The sequence below is a fragment of the Rhinoderma darwinii genome, chromosome 1 (assembly GCF_050947455.1).
Source record: "Rhinoderma darwinii isolate aRhiDar2 chromosome 1, aRhiDar2.hap1, whole genome shotgun sequence".
In the NCBI taxonomy this organism is placed as follows: domain Eukaryota; kingdom Metazoa; phylum Chordata; class Amphibia; order Anura; family Rhinodermatidae; genus Rhinoderma; species Rhinoderma darwinii.
Window position 1 is genome coordinate 304,652,239 of NC_134687.1, and position 19,703 is coordinate 304,671,941.

General features: G+C 45.2%; 1 protein-coding gene across 1 annotated transcript in view; it reads right to left on the reverse strand.

Moving 5' to 3' along the window:
- Positions 1–19,703, reverse strand: part of CERS1 (ceramide synthase 1) — a 100,424-nt gene that overhangs the window by 21,060 nt on the left and 59,661 nt on the right. Inside the window, exon 6 of the mRNA XM_075825464.1 lies at positions 9,259–9,407. Within this exon, the coding sequence (XP_075681579.1) occupies positions 9,259–9,407 (149 nt within the window). The remainder of the gene's footprint in view (positions 1–9,258; positions 9,408–19,703) is intronic.

Here is a 19,703-nt window from a genome sequence, read left to right on the forward strand (position 1 = left end):
CCTATTATCGATCACATCTAAGTTATGAACTTAGATGTGATCGGTAACAGCTCGATCCTGCAGGACCCGCTGACACTGAATCAGTCCATCCCGCTGACCTGACGGATACAGGATTCAGCGCTATATACAGCTGCTTTGTATACAGCATGCAAAGCAGCTGTATCTCAAAAAGTAAAAATAATTTTTCATAAAAAGTTATTAGAAAGTTGCACCAATCACACTGAAACCCCCCCTTGCAGTATAAGAACTACTGAGGGTGCTATTGGGGGATTATACTGCAAGGAGGGTGCTGAATAATCCCCCCATAGAGCCCTTACTAATTACTATACTGAAAGGTGGGGGCCTGGACATCTAACTGACTGCTAAGGGCTCTAAGGGGGCGGATTCCCCTTAGAGTCCTCAGCAGTCAGTCAGACGCTCAGACCCCGCTAACCTTGCAGTATGGTAGCTACTGAAGACTCTATGGGGAAGATCATTCCCCCCTATAGAGCCGTCGCCTGTCAGTAAGATGCTCAGACCGCCCCTTGTAGAATCCCCCGCCCTTCAGCGTCGTCCAATCACTTTTGAATTAGCGGGGGCAGGTTTATGGGAAAGGATTATACTGCGCTCAGCTTCCTGCCCCTACTAATTTAAAAGGGGTCGGCCAACACTGGGGGTCGGGAGTATACTGCAAGGGGGGGTCTGGGCGTTTTACTGACCGCAGAGGGCTCTATAGGGGGGAATTATACTCACTAGTTACTATACTGCAAGGTTAGGGGGTCTGAGCATCTGACTGACTGCTCTAAAGGGGGGACAGAATCCCCCCCTATAGAGCCCTCTGCAGTAAGTCAGACGCTCAGACCACCCCCCCCATCCTTCCATTATAGCGATGTGAAGGCTCTATGGGGTGGATTATTCCACCCCCATAGAGCCCTTGGCTGACAGTAAAGTTTCCAGACCCCCCTTGCAGTATACTCCTGGTTCCCAGGCCCAGCAGCTTCGGCCGACCGGGTTAAGGCAGAAACATACCTCGTACGTCTCGTCACTTCTCCTCTTCGCTCGACCGCTCCTCCTGCAGACCTGCTCCTCTCTGGCAGCGTGTGCTGCGTACAGAGTCAGAGAGGAGGAGGAGGAGTGTTACAGACGTGCCCATCATGCGGCACGTCTACTAAATCTGCATGCCCCCTCCCCCCGGTCCAGTCCGTCCCTGACTGAAAATGCCGCCCCTCATTTTCGGGTAGGTGGCGCTGCCTGAGGCTGTCGGCTTACCTCGCCTCATGGCAGGTGCGGCACTGTACAGAGGGCACAGTGGCACTATCTACAGGGGGGACATGTGGCATTATCTACAGGGGGCCATGTGGCACTGTCTACAGGGGGGCCATGTGGCACACTATCTACAAGGGCCACTGTGGCATTATCTACAGGAAGACGTGCGTGGCAATATCTACAAGGAGCAGCGTGTGGTACTATCTACTGGGGGCAGTGTGGAAAACCATCTACAAGGGGCACTGAGTGTAGAACTAGCTACTCTAGTTTTTACTCTACCAGTAGTGGTCAATACATATTGCCTTACCCTAGTGATAAAGTGAGACAACACCTGCCTGTAAACAACCAGATAACCAGAGAGAGATACTGGCCACCATAGTAATTGTCAGCCAAACTAGTGCAGACATTTTTGTTCATTATTTGTATGCAGAAATTCTGTAAAGCCACGCCCAACTAGCCACCAGATAAGCCACACCCACCAGATAAGCTCTGTTCCCCATAACACACACCCACCAAAGACGCCACACCCTAAGTGTCCCTGGAAATAAATTTCAAATGTTGGCAACTATGATAGGGTATATTGTTACTCTACTGCCCTATATTTACCTCCAGTAATACACTAAAGCTGTTATTAACTCGCCCACCCTCTAATGATAATGAGAAAATGGTACAGCCCACAGATTATTCCATAGAAATGCATCCATAGGATAACTGAATGGACTAAAGATGGCAGCAGTCATGTGACCACTGGCTTTCAGGTAACCCTGTCCAGGTATGTAATAGATTATTGAGGAGCAGAAGTTATAAATTATTTCTACCTCCACCAGCATCTCATCATGTCTGTCAGTGTCTGTGAGGAGCAGCTCCTACATTCTTCTCCCTGTGTCCTCTGTGTGTTGTGTTTTTTTTATTTATTTAACTTTATTAACAATATGACATTACCCAGCGACAGGCAGCCATTTTAAAAATCATCTAGAGACCGTAAATGCAGGCAACGGTAAAGTAGTTGTTCATCATTAGTCCGCCATTAGTCCCATTGACTCAGCCCATGGATGTGTCCTCTATTTTGCCCTAACTCATATATGCCAAGTAACCCTGTTGCTGACTGAATGTTAGGGGTGACATGATATGTATGTGTGTGTTTGTGAGGGGGGGGGGGAGCCACATGATTGACGCCACGTTTAGTCATATTCAGTTAGCCTGTGGATGCATTACATAGGACTAATCTGTGGCCTATACCATTGCACTGTGACAGGGGCCTCATGCATTATAAGAAAGGTATGTGAGCAGAATTTCTAATACATATACTGTATATTAGAAAACTGTAAGATTTCCTATCTTACAAATAAATATATTTTTTTATAAAAACTGGACAACCCCTTTAATTATTTTAATATATACATTTTGCTTTATGTTTTTTTTAGATGCACAAACACACACATAAACAAAGTGGCCTATCTGTCCATTGACTCTATACTATGGCCTCATGCACACGTCCGCAATTCACAGACCGTGCACACATTGATTTCAATGAGCCCAGACCGCAAATCCGGACCGTATAATGACTTGTCCCGGCCAATGCACGGACTGTGGAAACCACGGTCGTGTGCATGGGCCCAAAGAAGTGAATGGGTCCGCAATTCATCCGCATTTTTGCAGACGCAAAAACACGTTCATGTGCATGAGGCCTACGCTGTCAATTCTGCCTAGATGAAATTAGGGTTTATGGAATATCTGCAGGGTGAAGTGCTCTTGCTCAATATTGGGCAAGACTGTACAAGCCCTGTGCATGGAGCCTGTACAGTAGTGTACGGAGCTTTAGCACAGAGTTATACAGCTTCTGGGAACTGCTTTACAGGCTGTAACATCTATGGCCGCGGACCGTCGTTCTGACTTACCCTCTGACGGCCGCGGCCATGGACGAGTGAGTTCTCGGTGGCATCTCCCTCCTGAGAGACGCTGACACTCACTTCCTGGTTCGTATACGGTCTCCTGCAGGGCACACGCGCCCGCGCGTGCACGGCCTTACAAGGGCCAGTGCGCGAACAGTTGCTGGACTATAAAAGGGGCTCTGCCCTCTTGATCATTGCCTGAGCATTGTTGTTACCTAAAGTTTGTCATTGCAAATGGTCTTCTAGTGTTTTCCAGTTCCCACTGTTACCCGTTCCTGCCCCCTGTACCCTGTATCCCGTGCCTCTGTGCCGTCAAGAGTTGGAGTCGTGTTGTGTCTTCCGTTGAATCTATTGTGTCGCACCACGCCGGGTGTCTATCTACTGTCGGAGCCTCATCTTAGCCTGAATCCACCGCTACTGTCTACATTGCCTCAGGTAACCTTTCTGGACTATAGACATTGCATTGTACCTGTTTGGCCAGCTGCTATCCCGCTACACGGTACGGCCCAGTGGGTCCACACCCCGAGCCGCGACAGTACGCTCAGGCCAATTCACCCCGCTGGCCAATTCAAGGGCCTGTCACCCTTCCAAGCCATGCAGGCAGACCTGCGAGCACGGCAGGATCAACTTCTTGTGGCAGTAGACTCTATCGCACAGCAGCTAGGGGCGCTAGCTGCTTCCGTCTCTGTTCTTGTTCCAGCCTCTCCGACTGATCCTCCTGCTACACCTCCTGGCAGTTCCGGTTCTGAACCTCAGTTCTCGCTGCCACTGCCACCTCATTTCCATGGAGACGCTAGCATGTGCAGGGGATTTCTTAACCAGTGTCATATCCACTGCACCCTGCACACCAGACCATTTCCTTCAGATGGAGCCAGGATCGCCTTCATTATTTTGTTACTTGCCGGCAAGGCCCTGGCATGGGGGAACCCAATCTGGGGACAGGGACCCGAGACTTCCAGGTGTTCGTGCGGTTATTCCGCACTGTGTTCGAGGAGCCTGGATGAGTCTCGTCAGCAGCTACTGCTATGCTGAACCACCGCCAGGACGCCTCCGTGGGCAAGTACACCATCCAGTTCCTGGCAGGAGAGTTGTCCTGGAACAACGAGGCGTTAGTAGCTTCCTTGTGGCATGGCCTATCATCCGAGATCAAAGACGAACTTGCTGCCCGGGATCTACCACCTACCTTGGACGACCTAATTCTACTTGCCACCCTAGTGGACATGAGGCTCACAGAAAGATCCCAGGAGGAGGTTGGACAAGAGAGAAGGCTTCCTAGACTGGCCCCCAACTTCCAGCAACCCCTCTTGCCTTCATCTACTGCTCCACCCGAGGTCCCGATGCAAATGGATCGGCTTAAACTGACTGTCCTGGAGAAATAGCGCAGGTGCACTTCTGGACTCTGTCTATATTGCGGCCTTGCTGGCCATGTCGTGCGTTTGTGTCCCCAGAAGCCAAAAAACTCCAACGCCTAGGATTGGTTGGAGAAACAACCCTGGGCGACACAGCATTTGATAGAGAACTCTCCTCCAAGCTGTTCATCCCTGTGACTTTGCCTACCTGGACTCTGGCTATGCAGCCAATTTCATACACCAAGACCTTGTGGATCTTCTTCACTTGCCCACTACCCTTCTGTAGAAGCCATTGACCGTTGCCCTGGTAGATGGACTGCCGCTGCCCGACCCAATATTGTCTGTGACCAAACCGCTGAGGCTTCAAGTGGGAGCCCTTCACTCTGAGCTCATCTCCCTGTTTGTCCTGTCCAAGGCCGTCAACCCCATGCTGCTGGGTTTGCCTTGGCTCCGTCTACACGCCCCAGCCCTGGATAGGAACTCCAGAGAGGTTCTCCAGTGGGGCCCCAAGTGTCTCAACCGCTGTCTGGGGCATATCCATCTGCCTCAGTCTCCTCTGCATCAGTCATTGGCTGGGTTGCCTCCTTGTTACTCTCAGTTCTCAGATGTCTTCGACAAGAAGGAGGCAGCAACGTTGCCACCACATCGAGCGTATGATTGTTCTATTGACTTGGTTCCTGATTCGTCCCCTCCTCGCGTTTCTCCTTACCTGAAACCCAGTCACTGTCTGCCTATATTAAGGAGAATCTAGAGAGGAGCTTCATACATACACGGCCGGAGCGGGTCTTTCTTTGGCGAGAAAAAAGACGGATCCCTCCGACCCTGCATTAACTATCGGGGCCTCAACCAGATCACGGTGAAGAACAGGTACCCATTGCCTTTGATTTCGGAACTGTTTAATCGCATATGGGGGGGGGGCAAATTTTTTTTCTAAGCTAGACCTGCAGGGGGCCTGTAATCTAATCCGGATTCATCAGGGTGACAAGTGGAAGACTGCATTTAATACACGTGATGAGCACTACGAATACCTGGTTATGCCCTTCGGCCTGTGTAATGCCCCCATGGTTTTTCAAGAATTCGTCAATGACATTTTTCATGATCTCCTCTATGTCTCTGTTGTGGTGTATCTCGATGACATTTTGATTTTTTCCCCAGATCCAGTAACTCATCAGAGACATGTCTGCCAGGTTTTGCTTAGATTAAGGGAGAATCACCTATATGCCAAGCTGGAGAAGTGAAAGTCTCTACCCTTCCTGGGCTATATCATCTCCGATCAGGGCCTCAAAATGAATCCTGAGAAGATAAAGGCTGTCCTGGAATGGCCACGCCCTCAAGGCTTAAGGGCCATAAAGCGCTTCCTGGGATTCGCCAACTTCTACCGGCTGTTCATTCTCATCTTCTACTCATTGACAGCTCCCATCTCTACCCTCACCAAAAAGGGCATAAATGCCAAGGTGTGGTCTCCAGAAGCAGAGGCTGCGTTCAAGAGCTTAAAGAAGGCCTTCACGTCAGCCTCAATTCTTCATCATCCTGATGTGTCCCTACAGTTTTCTTTGGAGGTGGACTGCTGGTGCTGGCCCACTTTTGTTCCAGAGAGGATCCAAAGGCAAGACTGTGGTATGTGGCTACTACTCTAAGTCTTTTTGTCCCGCAGAGCGCAACTACTCGATTGGGGATCGGGCGTTACTGGCCATCAAGCTGAACCTGCAGGAGTGGAGACACCTACTAGAAGGCACAGCTCATCCTATCGTGGTCTTCACGGACCACAAGAACCTGACCTATCTTCAGACGCTTCAACAGCTGAATCCTCGTCAAGCCAGGTGGTCGCTGTTCTTCACTCGGTTCCAGTTTGAGCTCCACTACCGACAAAAATGTGAGGTCCGATGCCTTGTCTAGGTCGTTTGAGACAGAGGACACTGTGGAGTCCCCACAGAATATTATTGACCCTTCCTGCATCTTCTCTGTCAACCCTCTGCAAGTGAAAGATATTCCTCCGGGAAGGACTTTTGTACGTCTAGCAGACAGAGGAAGAATCCTTCGCTGGGGACACAGTTCCAAGCTGGCAGGACACGCGGGTGCCCGTAAGACCCGAGACCTAATTGCCGTTAGTTCTGGTGGCCCACACTGCCCAAAGAAGTCATGGACTTTGTCTCCTCCTGTACAGTGTGCGCAGCAAATAAAGTTGCCCACTCCAAACAAGCTGGTCTGCTCCAACCACTGCCTGTGCCTGATGCCCCCTGGCGACATATTGCAATGGACTTTGTCACAGATCTGCCTCTCTCTGCTGGATGCAGTGTGGTGTGGGTGGTGGTAGATCGATTTTCCAAGACGGCTCATTTTGTTCCACTGACTGGTCTGCCTTCTACTTCCCGACTGGCCAATCTCTTCATTCAACACATCTTCCGTCTGCACGGCTTGCCTCTGCACATTGACTCGGATAGAGGGGTCCAGTTCACATCAAAGTTCTGGAGAGCACTCTGCGGTCTCCTCGGCCTACCATCCCCAGTCCAATGGTCAAGTCGAGAGGGTTAACCAGCTTATGGAGAACTATCTGCGGCACTTTAACTCTGGGCAGCATGATGACTGGGTGCAGCTGCTTCCTTGGGCTGAGTTCTCTTATAATAACCATACTAGTGAGTCCACCACCTCCAGTCCGTTCTTCATTGTTTACGACCAACATCCACGAGTACCTCTTCCTGTCTCCACTATGTCCCAGGTGCCTGCAGCTGACTCTACTTTCAGGGACTTTCTGAAGATAAGGCAGCAGACCCGATCTTCTATTCTGCTGGCGGTTGACCGCATGAAGAAAAAGGCAGTCACTAGAAGACGAGAACCTCCCCAATTTCTTCCAGGTACTAAGGTCTGGCTGTCTTCCAGGAATATTCGGCTGAGGGTGCCATCTTGCAAGTTAGTTTGCCCCCAGGTTCCTCGGACCCTTCGAGATTCTGCTGCAAATTAATCCCGTCTCTTACAAGCTTCGGCTGCCTCCTATCCTCAAGATCCCAAACTCCTTCCATGTCTTCTTGCTGAAGCCTGTGGTCCTGAACCGCTACTCTAGGACTCCTAGTTCAGCAGTGGCTCCTGGCGAATCGTCAGGTATTTTCGAGGTGAGGGAGATCCTGGCCACCAAGAAAGTAGGAGGAAAGACGTTTCATTTGATGGATTGGAGGGGATTTTGTCCAGAGGAGAGGTCTTGGGAGCCAGAGGAGAACATCGATGCTCCTGTCCTCGTGAAGAAGTTTCTCTCCCGCTCTGGCCCCAAGAAGAGGGGGCGTAAGAGGGGAGATACTGGCCTATGGCCGCGGACCGTCGTTCTGACTTACCCTCTGACGGCCGCGGCCATGGATGAGTAAGTTCTCGGCGGCATCTCCCTCCTGAGAGACACCGGCATTCACTTCCTGGTTCGGACACTGTCTCCCGCAGGGCAGGCCTTAAAGGCCCAGTGCACGCACAGTTGCAGAATATCTGAAATTAGGCCAGAATGCTGCTGGACTATAAAAGAGGCTCTGCCCTCTTGATCATTGCCTGAGCGTTGTTGTGTTACCTAAAGTTTGTCATTGCAAATGTTCTCCTAGTGTTTTCCAGTTCCCAGTGTTACCCGTTCCTGCTGCCTGTACCCTGTATCCCGTGCCTCTGTGCCGTCAAGAGTTGGAGTCGTGTTGTGTCTTCCATTGCATCTGTTGTGTCACACCCCGCCGGGTGTCTGTCTGCTGTCGGAGCCTCATCTTAGCCTGAATCCAGCGCTACTGTCTACATTGCCTCAGGTACCCTTTCTGGACTATAGACATTGCATTGTACCTGTTTGGCTAGCTGCTATCCCACTACGCGGTACGGCCCGGTGGGTCCACACCCCACGCCGGGACCCCGGCTCTGTCTGACTCCATGTGTACAGATATATTCTTACCTAGAAGCAATGCTTCTGGGTAAGAATACCTCTGTATATACAGAGTCCAATGGAGCATGCCACGATTTTTGTTTCTGTCGGATTCGGAAAGAAAAATGCATCTGTATGAAACAAATCTTCACTTGGTAAATCAAGACACAATGGTGAAGCTGATTACTCATAATCAGGCCTGTATTTCTGCGGTCCGATCCCTTCCCCCCCGTTTTCAGCTCTCCAAGTTAGCCGCCATCGTCTCAGTCTTCACCATGGAGAGCTTCTCCGGAAGTCTGAGACACACCTCAACCCCCTCCGCTTGACCAGCGCCGATTATGCCGGCCCCTTTGTTCGGTGCTGTGTTCAGCAGTGCCAACGTCATCAGCGCTCATCCATCGGAGGGAGTGTATCTCAGAATTCCAGAGAAGCTCTCTATAGTGAAGTCTACCAGACCGCAGGAACAATGGCCTGATCATTCAGGATCGGGCCAGCATGTAAATTCACTATACATTTCCAATGTATAGTAGCAAAACATTTCTGGGACTGAAGGGTCGCTTTAATCGTCTGCAGTTTATTATTGGTCTACTGAACTTGCTCTACCTCTTGTAAAGTTTGTTTATAATGGGGGCTTCAATTAAAAGGTGTTGTCTGCCTTAAATAGATTCACAAAGAAGTGATATACAGACATTGATATACAGACATTGCTATACAATCTTCAGTTTACCTAGATCAATAAATATTAAAATTGAAAGGCCTCTGTATTGTATAGTCAACACAAGATGTACAATGTGAGACAAATACAAAAATTGATAATATTGTTTTTTCTTTTTTGTAAAAAGAATATAGCTCCATCATCATATTTGCCAGCCTATCGGGGAATGTCCTTTGTTCTTACGTGTTATTCATGGTATCCTTGTGCCTTGTAGATGTTTTGCTGTGATCCTGGACGCCCATTTTCTGATCTTCAGAAATATCATATTCTCGGACATCATTAACTTCTTTAACCTGACCCGTTAGCACTTTTACAACGAACATTACAATGTACTGAGAGAAAAGAACAGAAATACCGATAAGTGGAAAGCAATATTTATTCTAGTAGGCTGCAAGCAAAGCCGGTTTAAGACACATACATAATTAATCTCGTTCGATTTATAATCTGAAGTTGCTGATAAACATAATGGGCATGCTTAACCCTTTCCAGCCATTTTTCGAATTTTCACTTAAGTTTTTTCCTCCCCACATTCCTAAAGCCATAACTTTTTTATTTTTCCATCAATATTGGCGCTTCTTTTTTGCAGGACGAGTTGTAGATTTTCACTGCACCATTTGTTGTACCATATAACGTAGTGGGAAACTGGGAAAAAATATTTGTGGGGTGAAATAGGAAAAAAACTGTTATTCCTCAATCTTTTGGGGGGTTTTGTTTTCACTGCGTTCACCGTGCGGTAAGAACGGCATGTTAACTTTATCCTGCGGGTCATACAATTATGGTGATACCAAATTATTATAGTTTTTTTAATGTTTCACAAATTTTACAAGGAAAAAACTGGTTGTTAAAAATAAAATGTTAGTTTTGTCGCCATATTCTGAGAGCCATAACTTTTTTATTTTTCTGTTGATTGAGCGGTATGAGGGCTTATTTTTTTGCGGGGCAAGCTGTTGTTTCTAGTGGTACCGTTTTGTGGTACATGAGACTTTTTTTTATTCCATATATTTTTATTGAGAATATGCAAAGAAATATAAACAAGTCAGGCAATTTATACATTTCGGCTCGCAGGCCTGCTGTAAATTTACTCATATACACTACCGTTCAAAAGTTTGGGGTCACCCAGACAACTTTGTGTTTTCCATGAAAACTCACACTTATATTTATCAAATGAGTTGCAAAATGACTAGAAAATATAGTCAAGACATTGACAAGGTTAGAAATAATGATTTTTATTTGAATTAATAATTTTCTCCTTCAAACTTTGTTTTTGTCAAAGAATGCTCCATTTGCAGCAATTACAGCATTGCAGACCTTTGGCATTCTAGCTGTTAATTTGCTGAGGTAATCGGGAGAAATTTCACCCCATGCTTCCAGAAGGCCCTCCCACAAGTTGGATTGGCTTGATGGGCACTTCTTGCGTACCATACGGTCAAGCTGCTCCCACAACAGCTCTATGGGGTTGAGATCTGGTGACTGCGCTGGCCACTCCATTACAGATAGAATACCAGCTGCCTGCTTCTTCCCTAAATATTTCTTGCATAATTTGGAGGTGTGCTTTGGGTCATTGTCCTGTTGTAGGATGAAATTGGCTCCAATCAAGCGTTGTCCACAGGGTATGGCATGGCGTTGCAAAATGGAGTGATAGGCTTTCTTAGTCAAAATCCCTTTTACCTTGTACAAATCTCCCACTTTACCAGCACCAAAGCAACCCCAGACCATCACATTACCTCCACCATGCTTGACAGATGGCATCAGGCACTCTTCCAGCATCTTTTCAGTTGTTCTGCGTCTCACAAATGTTCTTCTGTGTGATCCAAACACCTCAAACTTCGAATCGTCTGTCCATAACACTTTTTTCCAATCTTCCTCTTTCCAATGTCTGTGTGCTTTTGCCCATATTAATATTTTCCTTTAATTAGCCAGTCTCAGATATGGCTTTTTCTTTGCCACTCTGCCCTGAAGGCCAGCATCCCGGAGTCGCCTCTTCACTGTAGACGTTGACACTGGCGTTTTGCGGGTACTATTTAATGAAGCTGCCAGTTCAGGACCTGTGAGGCGTCTATTTCTCAAACTAGAGACTCTAATGTACTTGTCTTGTTGCTCAGTTGTGTAGCGGGGCCTCCCACTTCTCTTTCTACTCTGGTTAGAGCCTGTGTGTGCTGTCCTCTGAAGGGAGTAGTACACACCATTGTAGGAAATCTTCAGTTTCTTGGCAATTTCTTGCATGGAATAGCCTACATTTCTAAGAACAAGAATAGACTGTCGAGTTTCACATGAAAGCTCTCTTTTTCTAGCCATTTTGAGAGTTTAATCGAACCCACAAATGTAATGCTCCAGATTCTCAACTAGCTCAAAGGAAAGTCAGTTTTATAGCTCCTCTAAACAGCAAAACTGTTAACAGCGGTGCTAACATAATTGCACAAGGGTTTTCAAGTGTTTTCTAATCATCCATTAGCCTTCTAACACAGTTAGCAAACACAATGTACCATTAGAACACTGGAGTGATGGTTGCTGGAAATGGGCCTCTATACACCTATGTAGATATTGCATTAAAAACCAGACGTTTGCAGCTAGAATAGTCATTTAGCACATTAACAATGTATAGAGTGTATTTCTGATTAATTTAATATTATCTTCATTGAAAAAAACTGTGCTTTTCTTTCAAAAAAAAGGAAATTTCTAAGTGACCCTAAACTTTTGAACGGTAGTGTATATAGGTAAAGCAATTATATCAGACCTAGCCAAGTAGCACAATAAACAAATGTAACAGTCTGAACAGGCTACGAGTTTATGTAAAAAAAGGCACCCGCTTGGTTATGTCTTTCTTCCGTTAATCCTCAGACACATTCCCCAAAAGCATTGAAGAAACATCAACAACAACAATAACAAAAACAGGTGACTGTCTCTAGACTCTTAGAAAAGTAGTTGGAAGTACAAGGTTGCTCTGCAGTGGTATGTGAGGTATTAATATTAGCTCTACCTTAAAGGGGGGGGGGAGAGCAAGGGATGACCGTATAATGAGCTTTTGGCAAAGTCTATCCAATTCTGCCACGTTTTTAATAATTTAACATGAGTTCCACTCTCCCAGCCAGCCAACTCCTCCATTCTAAAAATCTGTCTAATCTTATCCAACCATTGAGATATGGAAGGCGGGGTCGTCGATTTCCAGTTCAGAGGAATGAGTAGTTTAGCTGCTGTCAGCAGATGGGTTACTAATGAATGTTTAGCTGGCCGAACTGAGGAATTATGTATCACTCTTGAGCTGGTGGTGTTGTGGCTACCTAATTCCATCTTACATATTACATTTATATGTCTCGTGACCTCAGACCAAAATGTCTTTAGGACTGAACAGTGATACCATATATGTGAGATAGTCCCTACCTCCGATCTACATCTCCAGCATAGCTCATCCACGGTAAACCGCCATTTATAGAGTAGTTGGGGGGGTCTTATACTATCTCGTAAGGATCTTGTAGGAGTTCTCTTGTATCTTAACACATCGAGAGAATCCGTGTGAGTTGGACAAAATACTAGAAACTTCCGCAGGGGTAAAAGTGGTGGAAAGCTCCTTTTCCCATGCCAACAAATATCTAGGCTTGAGCAGAGCAGCTAACTACAGGATAGTGTAGATTTTAGAGATAAGGCCCTTGGGAAGTTTAGGAAATAACAAATAATGTTCTAGCCAATTAATATCCCGCAGGGGTTGTGTATATTTCGTACAAAATTTTTTACACACCAAATTAAATGCAAGTTCATGTATGAATGAGAGGGAGGTAGACTCTAGCGGAGTCAATAAGCCAGCCAGCTTCGGCAGGTCCGAGACATTTCTTAAAGTAGGATAAAGCGTTGTATGCAAAAAGGCTGGGAGAACACTAAGTGGCATAAGTGGAGATGGCCCCCTATCAGCTATTGGTTTGTGGAACAAGTTCTGCCACACCTCCACAGTGCCTTTTATTGTATGACTGGAATGGACGCCCTTAAGTAGTACATCAGACCAAAGGTGTATAACCCCCTCATCTCCAAGAATGTGTCGCTCAATGTGTACATGTGGCCACTTAGTCTACTGTATATGTACCAAGTTCAACCATCTTGCTAAATGATTAGCTCTATAATATGCCTGAACATCTGGCAATCCGCATCCCCCCTGCAATCTACCTATTTCGTAATTGAGCATATGCAATTTTAGGGTGAGCAGAGTTCCATATAAACTTCGAAAATAAGCGGTGAATTTGGACGAAATATGATTGCGGAATCCATATAGGAATGGTCTGCATCACATATAAAATTTGTGGCATTATATAACATTTTAGTATATTTTTCCTCCCCATCCAAGAGACATACAGGATTTTTAAACCTGAGAGATGCAAGCTAATTTTCTTGATTAACGTTTTATAGTTATATTCGAACAGCTTAGTAGGGTCTGGGCAGATGCGGACACCCAGGTACGTTATGTCAGTAGAGTTCCAGACAAAAGGTGCAGACAATTTAAGTTTGTGAATTACTGGTTTTGGCATCGTGATATTTAAAGCCACCGATTTGGCTAGATTGATCTTAAAGTTTGAAACTTTTCCAAAATCATCAAGTATCGCGAGAATCTCCGGAAAAGCTTGAAGGGGGTTTGATATAAATAAAAGTAAATCATCGGCAAATGCAGCCGTTGAGTGAGTAACCTCCCCTATCTTAAGGCCATGAATCTCTTTGGATTGTATACATTTCTGAATTAGGGGTTCTATTGTGAGCACAAAGAGAGATGGAGATAACGGGCAGCCCTGTCTCGTACCATTTTGAATATTAAAAGATGGGGAAAGGGTGCCATTTATTCTAATCCTAGCAGATGGCTTATTATAAAGCGTGAAGATGGCTTTAATAAAGGCGGGAGGAAAACCATATCTAACCAGGGCCGCTGCCATAAAGTCCCACGCCACCCGATCGAATGCCTTCTCTGCGTCAGTGCTGAGCAGCACTAGCGGAAGTCTTTTTCTTTTGGCCCAAGATATGACAATAATCACTCTAGTCGTGTTAAACTTCCCTTCTCTGTGAGGGACAAATCCTGTCTGTTCCGGATTTATCAGTTTGGGAAGCAATAAATTTATACGATGTGCCAGTAGATTTGCCCACCATTTAACATCTGTATTCAGAAGGGAGATGGGCCTATAACTCACACACACCATAGGGTCCTTGCCATCCTTTGGGATGACTGTTATATGGGCGTCAAGCATTTGTTTGGAAAGGGTGTCTCCCGCTAAAAGTGAATTGCTAAGTTTCACAAAATGTGGCAACAAAGTTGCGGCAATTTTTTTGTAGTAGAGTATAGGGAACCCATCCGGGCCAGGGCTTTTGCCACTAGGTATGGAGGACAATACTTCCTTCATCTCTTGTTCCGTAAAAGGGGACATTAATTCCGCCAAATCATCTTCTTCTAACTTGGGTAAGGAAATGGAATCAAGGAAAGCGGCGATAGGACCCACACGACCCTCTAGTATGGAAGATGGATCATTAAACCGTATATTATAGAGAGAGGAATAAAATCTATGGAATTCCATTGCAATATTCTCTGTGGAGGAGACCACTTCTCCCTTATCTGTTTTCATTTTGGCAATAAAGGATTTTTCTTTTTGTTTTTTGATAAGGCTCGACATAATTTTGGACCCCTTATCTCCATGGGCATAGTATTTAAATTTGCATCGCTGGAGTGCCCTAGCAGCTTTAACATTCAGGAGATCCTTAAAGAGGTTCTGTCACCAGATTCTCAAATCCCTATCGCCTATTGCATGTGATCGGCGCTGCAATGTAGATAACAGTAACGTTCATTTTTGGCCAAGTTATGAGCTATTTTATATATATATATGCAAATGAGCTTTGAAATGGACAACTGGGCGTGTTTTTTTTCGTATGTCCAACTGGGCGTGTATTGTGTTTTTAACTGCGCGTGTTTACGTGTATGACGCTGACCAATCAGTGACCAGTCAGAGTCAGACACTCCTCTCCATTCATTTACACAGCAGCATCGTTCTTACTAGAACGATGTGCAGCCACATACACAAGTGTCCTGATAATGAATACACATGAAATCCAGCCTGGACGTCATGTGTATTCAGAATCCTGACACTTCTGAATCTTTTCTGTGTGATTTCCAGCAAGGGAAACGAAATCTCGTTTACCTCGTAATCTCGCGAGATTACGCGTGGCTTGCTGTAATCTCACAGAAAAGATTCAGAAGTGTCAAGATTCTGAATACACATGACGTCCAGGCTGGATTTCATGTGTATTTATTATCAGGACACTTGTGTATGTGGCTGCACATCGTTCTAGTAAGAACACTATGTGCTTTGTAAATGAATGTAGAGGAGTGTCTGACGCTGACTGGTCACTGATTGGTCAGCGTCATACACGTAAACACGCCCAGTTAAAAATACAATACACACCCCGTTGGACATACGAAAAAAAAACACGCCCAGTTGTCCATTTCAAAGCTCATTTGCACATATATAAAATAGCTCATAACTTGGCCAAAAATGAACGTTTTTAAAAAAAAAAACACGTTACTATTATCAACATTGCAGCGCCGATCACATGCAATAGGAGATAGGGATTTGAGAATCTGGTGACAGAGCCTCTTTAAGATCATTTCTCAATTTCGCAAGTTCAATTTGAGAATGCGGTATAGAAGATTGCTTTCTGATAGTTTCTAAAGCTGAAATTTTATTCAAAAGGGAATTCACTCGGGCCTCTCTATCTTTTTTGACCCTAGAGCCCAAAGCAATAAACTCGCCTCTGATGCAGGCCTTATGGGCCTCCCATATTATTGGCAAAGGGGTCTCCGGAATGTCATTGAAGCGAAAATACCCCTGGAGTTTGCTCTGGATTGTCTAAATATGTTCTGGGGAACCCAGTAGTGTCTCATTTAGTGACCAGGATGGTGTTTTTCTGGGGAGAGAGGAAATGGCTAAGGACATGGAAATCAGCACGTGATCAGATATCAAGATAGCCCCTATGTCAGAAGCATTGACTTCGCCTAGGTGTCTGCCAGATATATAGATGCGATCTAATCTGTGCTATGTCTTGTGTACTGGAGAATAATATGTGAAGTCCTTTGTGTCAGGATGGGCTGCTCTCCATACGTCAACCAGCGAAAGATCTCCTAGCGCCCTCTTTATTATCCTAATCGCCCTGTTAGACATAGCCCGTGTTTTAGAAGTAGTGTCAAGGTTACGCTCTAATATACAATTAAAATCTCCTCCAAGCACTAGCACTCCATCCTGAAAGGTTTGTAGTTTATGCAAAGTACGAGTCAACCATTTATCTTGGTTTCTATTAGGTGCATAAATGTTAGCTAGAGTAACTATTGTGTTTCCTATTGTCCCTTTAACAAATACATATGTAGCAGCAGGATCAATTTGTTGAGCTAACAAAGTAAAGGGAACAGATCTACCAATAGCTATACTAACACCTCTCGAGGCAGAAGAGTGCGTGCTATGAAACCACTTTAAGAAGGAAGTGTGCGATAATGAGGGAGTGTGTGAGCGTCTAAAATGGGTTTCCTGCAGGAAAAGTATATCCGAGCGGGCTTTCCTAGCAATAGCGAACATTTGGCTGCGTTTTTAAGGAGTGTTAAGTCCTCTCGCATTCATCGATACAATATGTACCTCAGCCATAGTTACCGGTGTACACTGGGTTAGGGATAAGGGGAAGTTACTCAAGAGTCGTCACCACAACCTCTAACTTATAACCAATTGCATAATAAATATAAACATTGCAACAATTGCAGTACTTATCGCATTGAAATCGGACTACAAGGTCTGAGAGTACCTTAATCCAAACTCCCATCTGGGGTAGTAAAATAGCCCTTAAAACAAATAGATACAGCAGAATGTACATATACATTAGAGAAAAACACATCCAACTCATACTTAAGGAAGGAGAAGAAACGCACTTTATGTTAATAGCAAAATAACTGGTAGTACCATTATGATTTATCTCACAAAAGGATACATAGACTTCCAGCTGAAAATCTGTAACAATCAATCAGAGGCCCTTCACTACTAAAAAGAATTTCGGCAAGCCATTTCACCTCATATAAGCCTCTCTTAAATATCCAGAGAAGCCACAAATGTCACGTCTCCATGTTTCAGATGGGATCTCTTCTTGGAGACTTAGCCTTGGTTTGTAGAGACCAGACATCTGGAGGCGGTAGATCCGGATACAGAGTTTGAAGATGAACAGGTAGCCACGAGGGGATATCCATTGGAGGAATACGGAGCACAGTCCAGAGCTTATGCAAATCCGCAGGTTGTCTAACCACAAAAGGTTTACCGTTATTTACCATCGATATTCCAAAAGGGTACAACCATCTGTAGGGAATGCGACGATCTCTAAGAAAATCTGTGAGAGGATTTAAGATGCGTCGTTTGGTTAGTGTACTAGCTGCCACGTCTTGAAAAAACAGGACCTTACAACTATCGTAGTAAACTCCCTGCGAATCCCTGGCCTTTTGCAGAACTGCAGCCGTGTCCACAAAGCTAAGGAGCCCACGGACCACATCTCTGGGCGGCTCCTCTGGAGCAGGTTTAGGTCTGAGCGCTCTATGTATACGTTCGATAACAATCTGAGAGGCCCGATCCGCCCCCAGAAGATCCGAAAAAATCTGAATGGCCGCTTCCCTCAATGCCTCCGGTGCAACTGTCTTCGGCACTCCTCTAAGCCGAATGTTCTTCCTCCTGTTGCGATTCTCTTGATCCTCCAACTGAAGAACTGCTTGATTTAAGTGTTCTTGTTGGGAGATAACATTCTGCTGTGCCACTGTGCTGTGAGACAATAAAGCAGTTTGAACGTTTTCCAGCTCATCCACTCAGAGTTTTTTACATGGCGTTTTTACGTGGCAGTTTTGAAAAACGTCCGCAGAAAAATACAGCGACGAAAAAGAAGTGCATGTCACTTCTTAAGCCGTTTTTGGGGCCGTTTTTCATAGACTCTATAGAAAGACAGCTCCAAAAACGGCTGGTAAAAACGCAGCGAAAAACACGACTTTGAATAAAAAACGGCTGAAAATCAGGAGCTGTTTTCCCTTGAAAACAGCTCCGTATTTTGAGACGTTTTTTATTTTGTGCGTGCACATACCCTTAAAAACACTAGTGTTTTTGTAAAGTTCTTTTTAAACTACAGGCGCTTTTGACGCGTTTTCGTCATTTTTTTGCACGCCCTTGGCGTGTTTTTTTGCCGCGCAATCAGAACGCCCATTGACTATAGAAATTAGGTGCGATTTTGGCGCATTTTCTGCGCATTTTACGTGCAAAATAACTTTTTTTACGCGACACATCTTTAACCCCTTCCCGAAATTTGCCGTATGGGTACGCCATGGAAAGCTAGTGCTTCCTGCAATTTGCCGTATCCATACGCCAAATGCTTGGCACCAGCTTAGAAGCGGAGCCGGTGCCATCATCGCCGGATCTCAGCGGTATCTTACTGCTGACATCCGGCTGTAATGGCGGGGACAGAAATTTGCTTAGATCCCCGCCATTAACCCCTTCAATGCAGTGTTCAAACGCGATCGCTACATTTAAGGTGTTAAATGAAATTGCCGGTGTTCTGGTGGCTGCAATGGCAACCGGAGGCCTAATACTGGCCTCCCGGTCTTCTTAGCACGGAAGCCGGTCAAGTTCCGCCCGGTGGCGGAGCCTGATCGGCTTCCGTAGCCACCGGCAAGATGGCGCCGGCTCAGGAGCTGATCCGGCGTCATCAGCGGTGGAAGTCAGCTGTATGTTACAGCTGACATCCACCTGTAACGGATGGAAACTGAGCTAGCTCCGATCCCTGCCATTAACCCCTTCGATGCAGCAATCGAAAGCGATCACTGCATCTCAGCGGTTGCTAGCAGATCGCCAGCCCTGACAGGCAATCAGGACTGGCGACTGCCGCTATGGCAACAAGAGACACAATGGCTCAAAAAAAAAGTTAACAAAAAAAAAGTTTGAAAAAAATAAAAGTTTCAAGTAATAAAATAAAACACAATCGCCCTTTTTCTCTTATCAAGTCGTTTATTATTGAAAAATAATAATAAACCATACGTATTTGGTATCGCCGCGACCGTAACGACCTGAGGTATCAAAATATTATATTATTTATAACACGCGGTGAATAGCGTAAAAAAAAACTTTAAAAATGATACCAGAGTTTCTGTTTTTTGGTCACTTTGCCCTACAAATATTGGAATAAAAAGTGATCAAAAAGTCGCACGTATCCAAAAATGGTACCTATAAAAACTATAGCTCGTCTCGCAAAAAACAAGCCCTCATTCAGCTCCATCGACAAAAAAGTTAAAAAGTTATGGTTCTCACAACTTGGCGACAGAAAAAATACATTCTTTTTACAAAAGTAATTTTATTCTGCAAAAAGTTGTAAAACATAAAAAAGTGCTATAAAATATGTATCGCCGGAATCGTACTGACCCGCAGAATAAAGTTAACATGTGATTTATAACGTGTGATGAACGCTGTATAAAAAAACTAAGATAAAATGTGACCTAAAAAAACTAAAAAATCTATGCCAGAATTGCGTTTTTTTTGTTTACCTGGCCTCCCAAAAAATAGGATAAAAGGTCACATGTACCCCAAAATGGTACCAATAATAACTAC